This window comes from Pipistrellus kuhlii, unplaced genomic scaffold (genome assembly GCF_014108245.1).
Source record: "Pipistrellus kuhlii isolate mPipKuh1 unplaced genomic scaffold, mPipKuh1.p scaffold_m20_p_23, whole genome shotgun sequence".
NCBI lineage: Eukaryota > Metazoa > Chordata > Mammalia > Chiroptera > Vespertilionidae > Pipistrellus > Pipistrellus kuhlii.
The window spans coordinates 8,590,425-8,611,062 of record NW_023425522.1 but is presented as its reverse complement, the minus strand read 5'-3'; the positions used below and the strand labels follow the sequence as shown (position 1 = coordinate 8,611,062).

At 46.6% G+C, this 20,638-nt stretch overlaps 1 protein-coding gene across 2 annotated transcripts in view; it reads left to right on the top strand.

The window, feature by feature from the left end:
• The window catches only part of DNAH2 (dynein axonemal heavy chain 2), a 105,107-nt gene that overhangs the window by 63,777 nt on the left and 20,692 nt on the right, over positions 1–20,638 (top strand). For both annotated transcript variants that reach the window (XR_006742529.1, XM_036452082.2), the window contains exons 47-65: positions 1,831–1,983; positions 2,169–2,260; positions 2,609–2,807; positions 2,951–3,175; positions 4,203–4,307; positions 9,164–9,352; positions 9,557–9,642; positions 9,779–9,909; positions 10,052–10,201; positions 10,547–10,714; positions 10,971–11,131; positions 11,732–11,871; positions 13,197–13,329; positions 13,429–13,568; positions 14,829–15,039; positions 15,496–15,612; positions 15,763–15,904; positions 16,579–16,748; positions 16,916–17,032. Coding sequence is in view for 1 of the 2 variants with exons in the window: in XM_036452082.2 (XP_036307975.2) it covers positions 1,831–1,983; positions 2,169–2,260; positions 2,609–2,807; positions 2,951–3,175; positions 4,203–4,307; positions 9,164–9,352; positions 9,557–9,642; positions 9,779–9,909; positions 10,052–10,201; positions 10,547–10,714; positions 10,971–11,131; positions 11,732–11,871; positions 13,197–13,329; positions 13,429–13,568; positions 14,829–15,039; positions 15,496–15,612; positions 15,763–15,904; positions 16,579–16,748; positions 16,916–17,032 (2,829 nt within the window). In the remaining variant the exon portion in view is untranslated. The remainder of the gene's footprint in view (positions 1–1,830; positions 1,984–2,168; positions 2,261–2,608; positions 2,808–2,950; positions 3,176–4,202; positions 4,308–9,163; positions 9,353–9,556; positions 9,643–9,778; positions 9,910–10,051; positions 10,202–10,546; positions 10,715–10,970; positions 11,132–11,731; positions 11,872–13,196; positions 13,330–13,428; positions 13,569–14,828; positions 15,040–15,495; positions 15,613–15,762; positions 15,905–16,578; positions 16,749–16,915; positions 17,033–20,638) is intronic.

Sequence of the window (20,638 nt, the reverse complement as noted above, 5' to 3'; positions counted from 1 at the left end):
ATTCATGGGTCGATGCTCAATAACTGAGCTACAAAAAAAAGGACATATGTAACTCTCAATAGGAAATTAAAAAATAAAATAAAACAAACAAACAAAAATAAGAGCCATACTGGCCGGGCAGTGTTAGGAATTTTAATTTAGAACCCATCCTCAAGAGCTCCCCACCCCTGGGTCTGTGGCTGTGTCACAGTCGGTTAGAAATTATCATGGGAATGCCAGGTTACTCTCTATTGGCCCTTTTCCTCAAGGAGTCCGGTGGAGTTTGCACAGCCCACACGGCACCGTACACCCTATCAAAGAACAGCATCTGCACGTGCCCTTTGGGCTGGGGGTTGAGAGCATGAACTATAAATATGCTATTTTTGCTGTTAAGTTGGTACATTTTAAATTTTAATTACACAAGTAACAATTGAATCTAGTTTTTTTCCTAAAAATTACAATTTTTCATGCAGAGCTAAAGTTATTTTTGATCCATCCTCCCAGTCCTGGTCTATTCCCTTCTCCACGAAAGTAACTTCTGTAGTGTGTTTATCTGTGTCATTCCAGGTCTTTAAAAATACACATTTAGCTGAAACCGGTTTGGCTCAGTGGTAGAGCGTTGGTCTGCGGACTGAAAGGTCCCAGGTTCAATTCTGGTCAAGGGCATGTACATGGGTTGCGGGCACATCCCCAGTAGGGGGTGTGCAAGAGGCAGCTGGTCGATGTTTCTCTTTCATTGACATTTCTAGCTCTCTATCCTTCTCTGCTCCTCTCTGTAAAAAATCAATAAAATATATATATATTTAAAAATACTCGTTTACATAAAAGCACATAGGTATCCATAAAAAACGAGGCATTTAAAAACGCATCATGCTCTATACCACACTTGCAATATGGTCATTAAATCAACAGTATGTTTTTGAGTTCTATGCAGCGACATGTAGATTGATTTCATTACTTTTCACTGCTATACACTAACCCAGGGTAGAACATGGCATTTTACTTTTCTATTCCTCCATGGGTACACAATTAGGTCATCTCCAATTTTTTGTAATTACAAAGAAGTCACCACAAATGCCCCTGGACCTGCTTCCTTGAGTATCTGTGGGCACTCCATCAGGTAGGCGTGGAGTGGCTGGGCCCCTGCTGTGTTTTATAATTAACTCAGGGCCATTTCTGGGCTATCAGGAGTTACATGTTTATTTAAATACTAGAGGCCCGGTGCATAAAATTCATGCATGGAGTGTGTGTCCCTCAGCCCAGCCTGCACCCTCTCCAATCTGGGACCCCTTGAGGGATGTCCAACTGCCCATATAGGCCCAATCCTACCTCAACGAGCAGTTGGACATCTCTCTCACAATCCAGGACTGCTGGCTCCCAACTGCTCTGCTGCCTGCCTTCCTGATTGCCAAACCGTTTCAGCCTGCCAGCCTGATTACCTCCTAACCATTCCCCTGCCAGCCTGATTGATGCCTAATGCTTCCCTGCCAGCCTGATTGCTCCCAACTGCCCTCCCCTGCAGGCCTGCCCCCCCCCCCCCCCAACTGCCCTTCTCTACAGGCCTGGTTGCCCCAACTTCCCTCCTCTGCCGGCCTGGTCACCCCCAACTGCCATCCCCTGCTGGCCATCTTGTGTCCACATGGGGCAGACATCTTGTGTATTGGAATGACTGTCAATTTGCATATTACTATTTTATTAGATAGGATTTTAGACTTAGGTTTGTCTGCAATATAGTTTTCCAAGCAGATCCAGGAAGGGAGGAAAACTCTAAGCCTTTGTGATGATTTGCCAAAGTAGATCCCTCCATCCCTTATAGATTTAGGATATTTCCCCTCTTCTTTTTCCATCCAGGTGAACCCGGCCGATGGTGAAAACTATATCTTCATGGTAGAGTTGACATTTGTGTTCAGCATGATCTGGTCTGTGTGTGCTTCTGTGGATGAGGAAGGCCGCAAGAAGATTGACAGTTACCTCCGAGAGATTGAGGGCTCTTTTCCTAATAAGGTCGGGCCCCCAACTAGCTGTTGTATTTTTCCAGAACCTGCCTGTATCCCCGATTCTCACACTCTTCTTGAGTTTCAGCCTGCCAGCCCAGCTCTCTTTCTTTCACTGGTGGTCTGTGAGCATTTTTGCCTGGGCAGGGAAGAGCTAAAGGAAGACTTGTACCCTGACACACATTCCTTCTTCAGGACACGGTGTATGAGTATTTTGTGGACCCCAAGATGAGGAGTTGGACATCATTTGAGGATAAGCTCCCTAAGAGTTGGCGCTACCCTGCAAAGTGAGAGGCAGGCCTTGAGGGGGGTGCAGACTTGGGAGTGGTTCAGACTTGGGGCTGCAGTTGGGGGGAGATGTGGTGAGAGAGCTGGGGCATAGAACAAAAGTGAGCTATATAGAAAAGACAGTGTGGACCCCAGAGCAGAGATGACTCTTAAGTATAGGAAATGGGGTGGAGGGGAGATGGGACAGGATCCTGAGGAGAAGGTCTGATTCCCAGGCTTCACAGGAGGCAGGGTTGGCGAGCAGAGCATAGTGATGCCCGAGGAAGATAAACACAGGAGGCAGGATGAAGGGAGAATAGAAAGGAGTGGGCCAGTGGTCCCTGAGACACAATTGCTTTCCTCCCTAGCTCCCCCTTCTATAAGATCATGGTGCCTACTGTCGACACTGTTCGCTACAACCACTTGGTGAGAACCTTGGTGGCCAACCAGAATCCCGTCCTGCTGGTGGGTCCCGTGGGGACCGGGAAGACCTCCATTGCCCAGAGTGTTCTGCAGAGCTTGCCCGCCAGCCAGTGGTCAGTGCTCACTGTCAACATGTCTGCACATGTATGTAACAGGTTCCAGCCTGCCCACTTCCCACTCTCTCTTCTCCTCCTCTCTTTTGGGATCCAAGTATTTGGTTGACACTCCTCTCTAACCCGTATTTCTCTTGGAGGACCTGCGCATTCATTCTGTGCCCTTTTCACCAGACCACATCCAACAACGTGCAGAGCATCATTGAGAGCAGGGTGGAGAAGCGAACCAAGGGTGTCTACGTGCCAGTTGGGGGCAAAAGCATGATCACCTTTATGGATGACCTAAATATGCCAGCTAAGGACATGTTTGGGTCTCAGCCACCCCTGGAACTGCTCCGCCTCTGGATTGACTATGGCTTCTGGTACGATCGTTTGAAGCAGACTGTCAAGTACATTCGAGTAAGCATCTGCGGTATATGTTCTCTTTTCCTCCCATGACAGTCTCGGTCCCCCCTCCACTGGGATGTCAGGATAGAATACCTTAATCTTAAGTTCCTTTCTACAGGAATAGCCTGTCTTTCTCAGGACTGAGATAACTGGCTCCTAAATTATTAGTTCCTGTTATTAACTCTCTTCATTGACTCTGACCAAAGGATATTCTCCTCTAACTTCCACTCCTTTCCCAGGCCTCTTATATACCGTGCTTACATGCCAACCTGATGCCACCCAGACTGTCTAGGTGCCCAGGGTTACAACTCCCTCTCCAGGCCTTCTCTGTCTCCCATTGCTGTATAAACAGCCCATGGTGTCAGTTCTCTGCTCCCCACCCAGGATCCAGGCAGCTTCCTTCAGTCCTGGCTCTTCTCCCATGGGATTCTGGGTATCTTGTTTGTTTCTTTTTTCTGAATCAAGGGACAGCAGTCATTCCACCTGATTTCCAGTGGTCATCACCTGGCATTCAGGGCCAATAAGTAACATATTCATATGTTTCTTTTTTTTTTAAATGTTCTTTACTTATTAAGGTTTTACATACGTGTCCTTATCCCCCCATATGTTTCTTTTTTAAAAATTTATTTATTAAGGTATTACATATGTGTCCTTATTCCCCCATATGTTTCTGAGAACATATACATGCACACATGTGGATAAATATATACACTTAAAAAAAGTCTAGAAGATATAATTAAATGTTGGTTTATAACTTACCTCTATTTTCTAATTTGGACACATGCATTATCATTATAATAAACAAATACATCACTTTAATAATTCTAAAACAATGTCCCTAATGCCTTTCTTCACTTTGCCCTTCCCTGCCCCCAGTACTCCATGTTTCTTCCAGCTGATTCTGTCCCTGTCCCTCTTCCCGTTTGTCCCTCCGTGGACTCTCTTCCTCTGGCTCCTTTTACATTGTCCCTATTTCTTTGCCTCCTCTCATCCCCTCTTTTCATTTGTCTCTCTGTCTGATCTTGTCTTTTCTCTCTAGGACATGTTCCTGATGGCTGCCATGGGCCCTCCCGGGGGCGGACGAACTGTCATCTCTTCAAGGCTGCAGAGTCGCTTCAACATCATCAACATGACCTTCCCCACAGTGAGGGCAACTGGGACTAGCAGAGGGGGACTGTAGAAGGCAAAGCCATCTGTGTGCTAGAAAATGAGGGGCAGGTCAAGGAGGGGGCTTGGAGACCCCTTGAGCAGAGCTGTATATATATGGATGTAATATAGGGGGCTGTAATATATGGATGGGAAGACTGCCACTGTAGAAACCTCCGCTTCTCCGCTGGAGAGCCACAGGATGAAGGTGTAGCTTGCTGGCTCTGGAATGTCAAGCCTCATTGTCCCAGTGGACAGAGAATGCAGGGGTCCAAACTGGGCTCAGGAAGGTTAATCCTACAAGGCTGAGAGCTAGAGCATTGCCAGGATTAGGGTGCAGCCAATGAGCACTCAGGGGCGCCAAAAATATTCAGTAATCAAGATAAATAACATTTTAATGCAATTAAAAAAAATTAAGCCCAAGACTTTATTATGAACAAAATACAAAATTTTTAAATAAATACAAGATTGGCACAGTACCATGCCGAGCCATATTGGAGCCTGAGGCAAAAATAAAAATCAATAAATACTAATCCCATTTTTATTTAAAATGTTGGTATTTGTTCATTATAGGTATTTTGTATTAATTTTTATTTTTCACATCATTTTTAAAAATTTTCAACTACAGTTGAAATACAATATTATAGTAGTTTCAGATGTACAACCCAGAAATTATTTAACTTACTAAGTGATCATCCTGACAAATCTTATACCCACTGACACCATATGTAGTTATTAGAATACTAGAAGCCCGATGCATGAAGATTTGTGCAAGAATAGGCCTTCCTTTCCCTAGCTGCTGGCACTGCCTTTGTGCTCCGACCCTGCCTTCCCATGCTTCCCAGAGATGCTGAGTTACTGGGGTAGTAAAGAAATGCCCCCAGCCGCTTGGCACCTGCATATTCAAATTAAACCAGCATATCTGTTGGGCTAATTTGCATACTTGCTTCTGATTGGCTGGTGGGCATTGCGAAGTTACAGTCAATTTGCATCTTTCTCTTTTATTAGTGTAGATTGTTGACTATATTCCCTATACTGTACTTTACATTCCCTTAACTATTCTTTAACTACAAATTTGTATTCTAAATCTCTTCATCTTTTTTTACCCATCCTCCAATCCTCCTCCCATCTGGCAACTGTCAAAATGTTCTTTGTATCTGAGTCTATTTCTATTCCACTTGTTCATTTATTTTGATTTTTAGATGCAATTTTTGATAGATATGTATTCATTGCCATTTTATTCATATTTTTAATCTTTTTTTTCTTAAAGAAGACCTTTTAACATTTTATGTCACATGTGTCAAACACAAGGCCCGCGGGCCAAATCCGTCCCGCCAGGCCTTGCAATGTGGCCCGCACCGCGCTGTCATCACTGCACTCCGCTGCGTTTCCATCACAATGACAGTTTATGACTGTTCAGTAAACCATTCAGCCCGCGATTTAGGCTGGACTTTAGATTTTGGCCCCTTCTCTGATTGAGTTCGACACCCCTATTTTATGTAATAACGGTTTGGTGGTGATAAACTGTTTTAGCTTTTTCTTGTCAGGAAGCTCTTTATTGACCTTCAATTCTAAATTTCTGAGTAGAATAATCTTGGTTGTAGGTCCTTGCTCTTCATCACTTTGAATATTTCTTGCCACTCCTGTCTGGCCTGCAAAATTTCTGTTGAGAAATAAACTGACAGTCTTATTGGAAACTCCCTTGTAGATAATTAACTGCTTTCCTCTTGCTGCTTTTAAGATTTAATTATGATGCATCTTGGTGGGAGACTCTTTGGATTCATCTTGTTGGAAACTCTCTGTGCTTTCTGGATTTGTAAGTCTATTTCCTTCACCACATAAGGAAAGTTTTCTGACATTCTTTTCAAATATATTTTCAATTTCTTGCTTTCTCTCTTCTCCTTTCGGTACCCCCATGATATGAATATTGGTATTCTTGAAGTCCCAGAGGCTCCTTATGCTACTTTCATTTGGATTCTCTTTTTTTCTGTTCTGATTGGGTATTTTTTGTTTGCTTAAATTTCAAATCACTGATTTGATTGTTGGCATCTACTCTGTTGACTGTAATTTATTCTTCATTTCAGTTAGTATATCCTTCATTTCTTACTGGTACTTTTAAAATTATTTCTATGTCACCAAAACCAGTTTGGCTCAGTGGATAGAGCATCGGCCTGCAGACTGAAGGATCCCGGATTCGATTCCGATCAAGGGCATGCACCTTGGTTGTGGGCACATCCCGAGTAGGGGATGTGCAGGAGGCAGCTGATCAGTGTTTCTAACTTTCTGTCCCTCTCCCTTCCTCTCTGTAAAAAAATCAATAAAATATATTTTTAAATTTATTTATTTTTTAAATATATTTTATTGAATTTTTACAGAGAGGAAGGGAGAGATATAGAGAGCTAGAAACATTGATGAGAGAGAGGCATCTAAGTTCCTTGAGCATCCTTATAACCATTGTTTTGAACTGTGTATCTGGTAGCTTGCTATCCTCCATTTCATTTCATTCTTTTTCTGGTGATTTATCCCTTTCTTTCATTTGGGACCTGTTTTTTTTGTCACTGAATTTTGGCTGCTTCCCTATATTAGGTACAGCTGCTATGTCTCCCATCCTTGGTAGAGTAGCCTTGTGTAGTAGGTATCCTGTAGGGCCCAGTGATGCAGCCTCTCTAGTCACCCACGCTGGGCACTCCAGGTGTGCCCCTGTGTTGGCTGTGTGCACAGTCCTGTTGTAGTTAAGCCTTGATTGCTGTTGGCATCACTGGGAGGGATTGATTCCCCCAAGGCCAATCAGCTGTGAGCACTGGCTGTGAGGACCAGCTATAACTACAGTGGAGGAGCTATTGTGCAAGAGTGAGCTCTATGGAACAGGACTTACTTTAGTAGGGCTTTGGTGCTCGCCTTGTGTATGGAGATGGCAGGGTTATAATCTGGTGTGGTCTGAAACTGTCTACCTCGTGGAGGCACAAAGTCAGCCATTGCCTGTGTCCTGCCCAGAGCCTCCCACACAAACTAATCTGAAGAATGCTGCTACTTGTATTGTGCTTGGAGGTACCCAGGAGAGGCCAAGCTGTGAACCAAGACCGACTTCTGCTAGTGCTGGGCCTGGAGCCACTTATCAAGTGGTAGGAAGTACACAGAAGCCAGATGCTGCTTGTTTGAGAGATTTTAAGAAAGTCTGAAGCATGAGGCAAGAGGCCAGTAGTATGGGAAAGACACTGGGAATTGTTTGGGTGGACCTGCAAGTTGGGTGGGCCAGTGTCTCAGGAAATCACTAGGGCAGGGCAAACAGTGTGAACCAAGTAGATGGAGATTCAGATATGGCTCCTGTCTGTCAGCCCTGTGTGTGTGTGGGGAGGGGGGTCTCAGAAAAGGAATGATGGTCTCTGTCAGCATTTCATCTGGCAGAAAGCTGCTCCCCTCCAGTTCTTACCCTGATGCCAGACATTTTAGTTCCTGGTTCCTTTCAAGCTGCTATCTCAGCACTGGAGCTCAGAGGGAGTGAGTCCAAGTAAGTCTGTGCTCGGACCCTTTAAGAGGAACTGCCTGGAACTCCAACAGCCTTCCATTTCTCTCAGCCTCAATATCCACTGGTTTTTACAGCCAGAAGTTATGGGGCCTTGTTTTCCTGGCACTGGAACCCTGGGCTGGGGGAGAGAGGTTGTCAGGTATGGGTCTGGAACCCCTTGCTCCCAAAGGGGAACCTCCACAGCCAAGATATCCCTCCTGGTTTTAAACCACCATACATGATGTGGGAACAGCTTATTCCGTGTCCTGCTCCTACCAGTCTTGATGTGGCTTCTTCTTCAAATCCCTTGTTGTATGACTTCCATTCAACTAGATTTCAGGTAGTTCTGAATAATGGTTGTTCTGTAGTTTACTTGTATTATTTATGTGATTGTGGGAGGATTCAATTACAGCATTTACCTATCCTGCCATTAGGGTGTTCTAATTTTGATTTTTGTTTGTTTGTTAATTCTCACTTGAGGATATTTTTCCATTGATTTAAAAAAAAATTTTTTTTAGGGACAGTGGAAGAGAGAGGGAAAGACAGAGAGAAACCTCTATGTGAGAGAAATACATTGATTGGTTGCCTTCTGCACAAGCCCCTCACAGGGCCCAGGCCTGGGAGGAGCTGCAACCGAGGCACATGCCCTGGATCAGAATGAAACCTGGGACCCTTTGGCCCAATGCTCTATCCATTGAGCCAAACGGAGTAGGGCATAATTTTGATTTTTTTTTTTTAATCTATATTGCTGAAACCGGTTTGGCTCAGTGGATAGAGCATCGGTCTGCGGACTGAAAGGTACTGGGTTCGATTCCGGTCAAGGGCATGTGTTGCGGGCACATCCCCTGTGGAGGATGTGCAGGAGGCAGCTGATGGATGTCTCTCTCTCATCGATGTTTCTGGCTCTCTGTCCCTCTTCCTTCGTCTGTAAAAATATCAATAAAATATATTTAAAAATATCTATTTGTATTGATTTCAGAGAGGAAGGGAGAGGAAGAGAGAGATAGAAACATCATTGATCGGCTGCCTCCTGCATGTCCCCCCCCCCCCCCCACTGGGGATGGAGCCCACAATCTGGGCATGTGCCCTTGACTGGAATTGAACCTGAGACCTTTCAGTCCGCTGGCTGACACTATCCACTGAACAAAACAGGATAGGGCTGATTTTCAGTATTGCATTCAATGTTATTTCTCTTGATTTCTGAGGAGGTTTTTGTTTTGTTTTGTCTCTTGGTTTTTTGTGTGCTTCTTAAATCCTTCCCCAAGATGAGTGCTTCATTCACTTCACCCTGTTGCAGTCCTGGCTCAAAAGCCAGGAACCTGTGAACGAATCAGAGGCTTTTTTTCTAGGAGTCTCAGATCATCCGAATATTTGGTACCATGATCAATCAGAAGCTTCAGGACTTTGAGGAAGAGGTGAAGCCCATTGGGAACGTGGTGACTGAGGCCACTTTAGATGTGTACAACACTGTGGTGCAACGCTTCCTGCCCACACCCGCCAAGATCCATTACCTCTTCAACCTTCGCGATATCTCCAAGGTAAAACTCCATCTGACTTGCCCCTTGTGCTTGGCACAACTTTCTTACAGGCATTCTCTTCTCAGAGTAAGCCTTGGAGCTCAGCAGCATTGATAGACCCAAATCACCTGCATCCTCGAATGCTGCATTCTCTGACCTGACCTCTAAAATTTCTGAAGGAAACATCTTTTCTCCCTCCATCCCACTGGTATGCCTCTTCCCCAGGTATTTCAGGGCATGCTCAGAGCCAACAAGGACTTTCACGACACCAAGTCCAGCATTACACGGCTCTGGATCCATGAATGTTTCAGGTGAGATGTGCGTGTCCCTCCGGATCCAGATTTCAGCAGCATTGCTCCAAGCCCTGCTTCTAACCCTGCCCTGATGCTCCTTTTCCTAGGACCAGTCTTCTTATTCCTAGATCTCACCCCAAATCCCTCCCAACAGAGTCTTCTCTGACCGATTGGTTGACACGGCAGACACCGAAGCTTTTGTGACTATCATAAGTGACAAACTCGGCTCCTTCTTTGACCTCACATTTCATAATCTTTGTCCCAACAAACGTCCTCCTATCTTTGGTGAGCTGGGAGCTGTGCTACCATGGCCTGGAGATGGGATAGAACGAGGGTTGGGCATGGAGACCTGATGCTTAGGCCTCTTTGGGGAAGTGTGGGGAAGACCAGGCATCTGAGACTCTGGCCCCCTCTTCCTGTGACCCAGGGGACTTCTTGAGGGAGCCCAAGGTGTATGAAGACCTAACCGATCTGACAGTCCTGAAGACAGCCATGGAGACGGCTCTACATGAGTACAACCTGTCACCTGCTGTCGTGCCAATGTACCTGGTACTCTTCCGAGAGGCTATTGAACACAGTGAGCATGTCCTGTTCCCATCTCCTTCCCTGGCATCCCAATGTATGTGATATTTCCAAGGAAATAAGGATTCCTTCTCAGGTCTCTTCCAGAAGTTACCTTCCTTCCTGGCTCCAGATGTCCTTGTGGCAATGGGTGGGGCTTTTTCTTAACAGCGCTGTCTAACAGACACGGTAGAGGTTAAAAGTTGAATTGCCACCAAGGCTTCAGATACTAACCTCCTTCCACACCCCTTGGTCCCTCTATTTCAGTTGCAGGTATCCCAGTCCCTAGTCTAGGGCCTGGAGGTCCCCTGAGGTTGCTCAGCCAACTCATTGCCCTTATCCCCTACCTCCCTAACCCCAGTCACAAGGATTGTGCGGGTCATTGGACAGCCTCGGGGCAACATGCTCTTGGTGGGCATTGGGGGCAGTGGGCGCCAGAGCCTGGCCCGCTTGGCCTCATCCATCTGTGAGTACATCACCTTCCAGATTGAAGTCAGCAAACATTACCGGAAGCAGGAGTTCCGAGAAGGTATGGCTGGGTTTCTGAAACAGGAGGGGGTTTGGGGCTAGGAGTGAAAGACCAGATGCTTGACTTTCTGCAATGACAAGACAGAGGAGGGATGGAAGCCAGATAGTGAGCTGTATCAGGCCCATGTGGAGTATGGAATGATGTGTGTATGTGTTGAAGGCTGGGGCATGATACCTAAATCTTAGAAGAGGAATAAGAGATGGGCGGGTGAACCTGAAGAGTGTCTGTTCCCTTTTCCTTTTCTCATCTGGCCCAGATATCAAGCGTCTGTACAGACAAACTGGGGTAGAACTCAAAGCTACATCCTTCCTTTTCGTGGATACTCAGATTGCTGATGAGTCATTCCTAGAGGACATTAACAACATCCTCAGCTCAGGCGAGGTCCCAAATCTCTACAAGGCTGATGAATTTGAAGAAGTATGATTCCTTTCATGCCCTCACCTTATTGTTTGACCATCCTGATTAACCCAAAGAAGCCCAGATCCCAGAATATGCTTCTGCGCCCTCTGTCCACACCTTCTCCCAGTTAGCTGCAAGAGCTGTTTCTCTTCAGTCATCTTCTCTCTAGAGACCCTATTGGGTGGAGCTGCTTGAAAACCTACACCCTGTCAGCTCAGCCTCACCTTCTGCCCCCTCTGGTTCTGCCATTGAAACTGCAGCCCTCAGCTTAGCCAGCATGGCTCAGTGATTGGACATATCGATAGATCTATGAACCCGGAGGTCACGGTTCAATTCCTGGTCAGAGCACATGCCCAGGTTGCAGGCTTCATCTCCAGTGTGGGGCATGCAGGAAACAGTCAATGATTTTCTCTCATCATTGACGTTTCCCTCTCCCTCTCCCTCTCCCTCTCCCTCTCCCTCTCCCTTTCCCTCTCCCTCTCCCTCTCCCTCTCTCTCTCCCTCTCCCTCTCCCTCGCCCTCTCCCTCTCATTTCCTCTCTGAAATCAATTAAAACAAAACAAAAACAAAAACAAACAAAAAACTGCAGCTCTCTGACGCTATGTGGCTTCTGTGCAGATCCAGACACAAATCATAGAGCAGGCGCGGTCAGAACAGGTGTCAGAGTCCTCGGACAGCCTCTTTGCCTACCTCATTGAGCGAGTGCGCAACAACCTGCACATTGTTCTCTGCCTCAGCCCCGTGGGCGACCCCTTCAGGTGACTCCTGTTTTATAGCTTCCCCCTCCCTCCCTGTGAGCGCCCAGCACCCTTCCTCCCGTTTTGGCCTCCATGCCTCTGGGAGTGAGTCCCAGGAAGAGTGCCAGTCTCTACACCCTGCACGCCCCCTCTCCTTTCCATAGAGCTGGCCTTTTTCCTGGAAGTCCCTGCTACTTACATAGAATCGTCCTCTTGGTGTGGATTGTGTGTTTTTATTGTGGGGGGAGGGGGTAAGAGAGTGATTTTTTGTTCTTAAACTTTTAATTGTGATGAAAACTGCATAACATAAAATTTAACATCTTAGCCAGTTTTAAGTGTACAGCTCAGTAGTGTTAAGCATATGCATTGTGGTATAACAAATCTCTAAAATTTCTCATCTTGCAAAATGAAACTCCACACCCACTGAGTGACTTCCCATTTCTCCCATTCCCCCATCTCAACCACCGTCCTACTTTCTGTTTCTATATATCTCATATAAGTAGAATCACAGAGTCCTTTTTTAAAATTATTATTATATTTTATTGATTTTTTACAGAGAAGAAGAGAGAGGGATAGAGAGTTAGAAACATCAATGAGAGAGAATCATCGATCAGCTGCCTCCTGCACTGGGGATGTGCTCACAACCAAGGTACATGCCCTTGACCGGAATTGGGCCCAGGACCTTCTAGTCTGCAGGCCGACGCTCTATCCACTGAGCCAAACCGGTTTCGGTCACAGAGTCTTTTTGTGACTTGCTTAGTTCACTTAGTGTAATGTCCTCAAGGTTCATCCATGTTGTAGCATGTATCAGAATCTCTTTCCTTTTTAAGGTTGGATAATATTCCATTTTATGTACAGATCACATTTTCTTTGTCCATTCTTGTTATGACTAGATTTTTAAGAGCATTAGAAAGTAGAATGAAGACAGAACTTGTACAGACAGGCAATGTGGGTTACCATTTTGTTTACTTCTTTTCTAGTTATGGTATATGGTGTATTTGCCTTGTACCAGGCACTGTGTTTATGTCACCTCACTGAATCTCCTAACATCCCTAGTTGGTATGCTTTGTTATTCCCATTTTAGAGACTAGAAAGCTGACATTCAAAAGATGATTAGTTCCCTTGCCCAAGATGCACACCTACCAGTAAAAATGTGAATCCGGCTTTTCTGGCCTCAAAACCTGTTTCTAAATACTTCACCGAACTAGTTCTGAGGGGAGCAGAATCTGGACAAGGAGGTACAGGAGCACTCAGGTTCCTAGAAAGTAGGTGGGCCTGTGACAAAGCCAGTAGCTGGAGGCTGACTCTGCAGGTGGACTGAACGGCCTCTCCAAACCCCTCGCCAGGAACTGGATCCGCCAGTACCCAGCCTTGGTGAACTGCACTTCCATCAACTGGTTCTCAGAGTGGCCCCGGGAAGCCCTGCTGGAAGTGGCTGAGAAGTACCTCATGGGAGTAGATCTGGGAACTCAGGAGAATGTGAGACCCTCTTCCCCATCTCTCCACACCCCTGGCTCTCTTCCATCTCGTTCTCCACCTGCCGTCACTCTCTGTCCTGAGCCCCTCCTCTGGCCTCAGATCCACAGGAAGGTGGCCCAGATCTTCGTCACCATGCACTGGTCTGTGGCGCAGTACTCCCAGAAGATGCTGCTGGAGCTGCGGAGATACAACTACGTCACACCCACCAACTACCTGGAACTTGTGTCTGGATATAAGAAGTATGAAGAAGAGTAGGCGACAGAGAGGGCAGGGAGCTTGGGGTCTTTGGAGGGCAATTGCTGAAATGATGTAATGGAAAATGCCTGGGAGCTGGCCAAGGGGATTGGCTCCGGGACCGGGGCATGATGTGGAATCGTGGAGAGGCGAGGGGTCTTGAGTTTGCCCAGGAAATGAATGAAGGAGAGATGGGTCTTCCAGGGGTGTGGCTGTCGCTAGAGCCTCCTTCACACACTCTTTGTCCTTATTTTCTGGAATGATGTTTCTTTTTCCAACCACAATACAATGGCGACGCTGCCATGTATACCCGTAATATATACACCCAGTCTTCTCCTCTCGCCTTAAATATCTTCTAGAATTTCCACCATTCCTAAGAATTAAGTATTTATTTATGAAGGTGTACTGAGTATTTTCATGTGCATAACACAACAATAATTTGTTTTGAAGGATATAAGAGAAATGTAAAATAAAAAACAACAACCCTCATTTAGTGGATTCAGTTTTTTAATCAAGGTGAAGAAAATGCCATTTGTAATAATAATGATAGTCAAAATTTAATCATTAATTAAATATGTGTTGTTGGGCATCTACTATGTGCCAGGCATTATTCTAGATTCTTACAACAGTCCAGCTAACAAAATCAAGTCCTTGCCTTTCGTAGGTCATAGGCTTATATTGCGCTTACTATTTGCTGGTTACCACACTAAGTCTTTATATGCATTTTCTTATTTAACCCGGAAAACAATCCTGCATAGACAGTTTTTATGGCTTGGACAATGTTAAAACGTTTTTTAATGAGGTGCCAACATTTAAAACTTGAGAGCCTTAGAAAAATCCAGATTTCCAATTTCTCTCTGACAATTAGAAATTTTGGCAACACAGAGCCCACATTCATTCCCAGGCCACTCCCTTGGAACAGGTTTGTTTTCTAGTTCACAGCAGCCCCTCTGCTGGCTGCACACTGGGGGACATGGCAGATACCCAGCAGGGAAACGGGGTAGTGAAAACGGTGACCAGCAAGCCGAGAGGTAGAATAAATCAGAGGGATGAGAGCGGAAGCACAAAGACCAGTTGGGAAGCCGTTAGCTATGATCCAGGAAGGAAAGAATCAAAACCTGACCAGAGTGTGGTGGCAACAGAAAGAAAGACAGGGAGCTGCGACGGGCTGGGAAGTGAGACTGCCTAGGGAACCCCCTTCTGGGAGTCCAGCCTCTCCACACACCTTGACACTTTGTCTCTCTCTCCCCCCCTCCCCCCTGCAGGCTGCTGGCAGAGAAGCGGCAGGAGCTGCTGGACCAGGCCAATAAGCTGCGGACAGGATTGTTTAAGATCGATGAGACGAGGGAAAAGGTGGAAATGATGTCTGTGGAGCTGGAGGATGCCAAGAAGAAGGTGGCTGAGTTCCAGAAACAGTGCGAGGAGTACCTGGTCATCATCGTGCAGCAGAAGCGGGAAGCGGATGAGCAACAGAAGGTGGGGGCGCCGGCGGTATCCTGCCCCCCCCCCCCCCCCAGGCCCTTTCCCACAGGGCTCGGCAGGCAGAGGCTTCCGGCCTCCCTCAGCCGCTCTGTCAGGATGCACGTTCCGTTCCTGCAAGCTGCTCTAGCATTATCTCCCGTGTTACCACCGCCACCGCCACCCCCGGGTCTGCCCAAGGCGGAGACAAGCCCCTCACCTCTTTTTTTTTTTTTTAATATATTTTATTGATTTTATACAGAGAGGAAGGGAGAGAGATAGAGAGTTAGAAACATCGACGAGAGAGAAACATCGATCAGCTGCCTCCTGCACACCCCCCACCGGGGATGTGCCCGCAACCAAGATAGATGCCCTTGACTGGAATCGAACCCAGGATCCCTCAGTCCGTAGGCCGACGCTCTATCCACTGAGCCAAACCGGTTTCAGCAACCCCTCACCTCTTTTCCTTCCCAGGCCGTCACAGCCCACAGCGAGAAGATTGCGATTGAGGAAGTCAAGTGCCAGGCGCTGGCTGACAATGCCCAGAAGGATCTCGAAGAGGCATTGCCGGCGCTGGAAGAGGCCATGCGGGTATTGGGGGTGGGGGGTGGGGGAAGACCCAGGAAAGAGCCTCAAAGCCCCGGGGGAGTGGGAAGAAGCGCTGGGCTCTGTCCTCATAAAGGACCTGTCTTGCCGCCTGAGCTGACTTTGGCCCTGCCCCTAAGCGAGCCCTTTCCACAGGCTTTGGAGTCTCTGAACAAGAAGGATATAGGAGAGATCAAGTCTTACGGACGACCCCCCGCCCAAGTGGAGATAGTGATGCAGGCGGTCATGATTCTCCGAGGCAATGAGCCCACTTGGGCAGAGTCCAAGAGGCAGCTCGGTAAGCCAGAGAGGGGGAGAGGATGAACACCAGTTCATTCAACATTCATTATTAATCATCTGCGCGCCAGGCACTGGAGGGACAGAGATGAATGAGGCGCTGCACTGACCCTCCAGAGCATGCAGTCTGGTGGAAAAGAAAAGACATAAACACCAGTTAGGATTCTTTGGTTGTAAGTAACAGAAAACAACTCATCTTGAATTAAGCAAAAAGAAATTATTGTAAAGATTTGAGATATAGGAATATATCTCAAAATCCAGGGGCAGGAGTGGCTTCCCCTCCACCTCCCCAAAGGGCAAGACTCAAAACATGAAAAACAAGAGTCTTGCTGTTTCATTCTTGTGGTTTTCTCTGCTTTGAGTTCTGTTACAAGGCACATTTGCCTCTTACATGTCTTGGTAGAATATAGCCTGCAAGCTTGAAAGAGGGATGGTTCAGGTGAGATTGTTCATAGTAAGTGATGTGAAGTGAGGCCGGGAAGATTGTGGAGGGTCCTGGGCCCGTGAGGTTCCAGAGGAGGGAGCCAGGTCAGCAGAAGGAACGTGGGCTGAAGTCAGTTATTCTGGCCTTGGGCCCCGAGCTGAGGGAAAGCATGGCCTAAGTGGTGGAGATGCAACCTGGACAAAGAGGGTGGGATTAGGCCTGTGGCTGAGGCCCTGATTTGCATCCCACAGGGGAACAGAACTTCATCAAATCACTGATCAACTTTGATAAAGACAATATCTCCGATAAGGTTCTGAAGAAGATCGGGGCCTACTGTGCCCAGCCTGACTTCCAGCCTGACATTATTGGCCGCGTCTCCCTTGCTGCCAAGTCCCTCTGCATGTGGGTACGGGCCATGGAGGTGAGCAGGAGTGGGGGGGTGGGGTGGGGGGAGCAGGGAAGCGGGCCTGGGAGGAGGGGGATGCGCACAGGAGAAAGCTGGGGGAATGGAAGGCCAGGTGGGAAGGAAGGACCACTGGTGGGTTAGTGGGTGGGTGGCGCCCCCACCGCCTGGCCGTCTCCCTGCAGATGTACGGGCGGCTGTACCGGGTGGTGGAGCCCAAGCGGATCCGGATGAACGCTGCGCTGGCCCAGCTTCAGGAGAAGCAAGCAGCGCTGGCGGAGGCCCAGGAGAAGCTGCGGGAGGTGAGCCTCGTGCCAGTCTTTCCTGCTGTGGTCCCTCTCCCGATTTCAGGGATGCTCCATTACCATTCATCTCTCCCCATGTAATTCTCCCCCTCTCCCTTCCTGCTGCCCCCCACTCTGTGCCCTGTTAGATGGGCTGCCTCTGGCTAAGAAAGCTAAGCCTACCGCAGAAGGTTACAGAGGCACAGAGGGCACTGTCCCTTGAGGAGTCCTTGCAAAATCTCACTTGGGAGTTGCCTGTCTCTGTCATGGCCTTGAACATGGGCCCTGAGATATTAACCGATGAAATCTGTGTGGCAAATTGGCCTTTGCTGGGAAGGGGGATGCGGAATAGGGCAAGAGTGTTGGCATCACTGCTGTGGACGGGAAGACTGTGGACTGAGGGTCTGACAAATACAAGGAGGGACAGTGTTGTCCCAGAGGTAGAGGCGCTTAGTGTGAACAGTTTAGACAACCAAGTAGGTGATTTCCTGTAAGATATGTGCACAACTAATTCTCAAACAAGGCAGAAGGTACAGCACTATTATCAAGAGTTCAAAATTCTTCTAGCCTATCATTTAAATTTTCTATCATTGATTTAATAGGCAATACAATCACATGGTTTAAAATTCAAATTTTGGGGTATAAAATTTTGGGTATAAAAGAGTAACCCAATCAGAAGTCTCCCTCTCACCTTCTGCTCTCTGTCTACCAGCTCCCTTCCCTAGAAAGCAACCAATGTTACAAATTCCTGTTTATCCATCCAGGGGTGTTCTATGCTTATATAAACAAATACATATTTTTAATCTCTTACATTGTATATTCTGTTCTGCACCTTCCTTTTTTATTTGTCTATACATTGAAGATTGTTTCATGTTGATACATGAGTTTCTGCTTTCTTTTTACCACTGCATGATATTCCAGTGGATGGCTATACATCATTTACTTACCTATTTCCTTTTTGGTGGGCATGTTCATTGATTCCAATTTCTTTTCTTTTCTTTTTTTTTACAGAGAGGAAGGGAGAGAGATAGAGAGCTAGAAACATCGATGAGAGAGAAACATCAATCATCTGCCTACTGCACACTCCCCAAAGGGGATGTGCCTGCAACCAAGATACATGCCCTTGACCGGAATCAAACCTGGGACCTTTCAGTCCTCAGGCCAACGCTCTATCCACTGAGCCTAACCGGTTTCAGCTGATTCCAATTTCTTGTTTAATTTTTTTAAAAAATATTTTATTGATTTTTGTACAGAGAGGAAGGGAGAGAGATAGAGAGTTAGAAACATCAATGAGAGAGAGTCATCGATCAGCTGCCTCTTGCACACCCCCTACTGGGGACATGCCCGCAACCATGGTACATGCCCTTGACTGGAATCGAACCCGGGACCCTTCAGTCCCCAAGCCAACGCTCTATCCATTGAGCCAAACCAGTCCCAACTGATTCCAATTTCTTGATCTACACTTGTCCTCAAACTTCGTTGATGCTATCTTGAACTATATAGAAGTTTTAATTTTTCATGTAACCGAAGCTGGTCATACTGTTTCAAAATGTTTTAACCAAAACCAACCATGGAAATAGCCAGGCCCAGGCCCAGCCTCTTCAAGTCGGATGAGTAGCCCAAGGGTTAGCGAGATTAAGCGACTTGCTCATCACTGACAGAGCTGGACTGCAACCTGCATTTCCGGACTCCACAGCCATTGCTCCCACAGTCAGCCCAGTCGCTTCCTGTTGCAGCATCTTTGCTGTTGGGAGTGAAGCTGCCTTGAAGCTGGGGCAGGCAGGCTTCTGTCTGCACATGCTCCTCCACTGCCCCATTCCTGCTGCCACTGTCACCTCCCAACCTCACACAAAACCTTCCCTCTTTTACTCTTTTTCAAACATGAGTAATCACAGGCGTGGCAATCTATTTGGAAAGGTTTCTCACCTCTGGATGAGTCATATCCTGGGCCAAATGATTAGGGATTGCTTCCTTTATATGTTAAAATGGCCTCTGGGGTCAGCTGCCAGCAATATCATTCATTAGACAAATATTTATCCTAATGTGAGGCCTCCTGAGAGCCCCTACTTGATAAGAGTAAACAGACAGGGGCCAGGATTTCTCCTTTGTTGCTCTGACATAGGCTTTGACATGTAAGAGCCAAACGCACATGCTCAGTATCAGACACTGTACCACCCACTGCAGAGAGCACTGTGCTGATTCTGGGCTCCACCACCGGCCAAGGATGTGCAAACCTTCGGTCCTCAGTGACCTTCAGAGCCTGGAAATCGGCATTTTGAAAGATTTCTTGTCAGAGCCAGCCAGCGGTGGGAAGCCTATACATAGATAGGCTCTAGGGCCAGAGGGCTGATGTGCATGTCAATCCAATTCTTGAGTAAGCAGTTTTAACCATTACTCACTTGTTTGGGGCCTGAAAATGTATGTTCCATAGCCCGATCCTAACACACAGCAGGGTTAGGAACCACTGGCTTAGAAATTGCCCTAGCAGGCTCTGAAATGGGTCTAGACAGAATCTTAATCTACTTTAAGGTAATTGTATATTCAATGTTGAAAATTCACTTTCTTTCCTATTTTCCATTCCAAGTTATATCACATTTCAACATAGCATATTGGAGGTTATGTGGTAAGATTACATGATAGCATTAAAATGCTACAATAATAATAGTATAGTACACAAAAATCCCACCAATTTGACTATAACCCTCAGGGAGAAATTAAATTTCAGAGATGAAATCTTTGTAAACTAAAGTCCAAGTAAATTAAAATCTGAAATCAAATTATCTTGCCGAAACCAGTTTGGCTCAGTGGATAGAGCGTCGGTCTGCGGATTGAAAGGTCCCGGGTTCGATTCTGGTCAAGGGCATGTACTTTGGTTGCAGGCACATCCCCAGTAGGAGGTGTGCAAGAGGCAGCTGATCGATGATTCTCTCTCATCGATGTTTCTAACTCTCTATCCTTCTCTCTTCCTCTCTGTAAAAATCAATAAAATATATTTAAAAAAAGAAAGTGAATCAATTAATACTTTAAAAAATTATCTAGATTTTTATGAGTTAAAAATCTAGAAGCCAACATTCTTTTTTTTCTTCTCTTTTTAAAAAAATATATTTTATTGATTTTACACAGAGAGGAATTGAGAGGGACAGAGAGTTAGAAACGTCGATGAAAGAGAAACATCAACCAGCTGCCTCCTGCACACCCCCCACTGGGGATGTTCCCGCAACCAAGGTACATGCCCTTGACCGGAATCGAACCTGGGACCCTTCAGTCCACAGGCGACGCCCAGCTGCCTCCTGCACACCCCCCACTGGGGATGTTCCCGCAACCAAGGTACATGCCCTTGACCGGAATCGAACCTGGGACCCTTCAGTCCACAGGCCGACGCTCTATCCACTGAGCCAAACAGGTCCTGGCTAGAAGCCAACATTCTTAAGTCCCCAACCCATCCTCCCCAATTTCTTATTCCGCTCAGTCTCCACAGAGGGATTCTCGGGATCAGAGTCTCGGCTCCTTCCATTATAATCAGGTCTGTCTTTCACTGGGTACAACGTGGTGCCTCAGGGCTTCGGAGGCTACTCTCATGAGCATTGCTTGATTTCATGTGGCACTCATGGCTTCCATATAAAA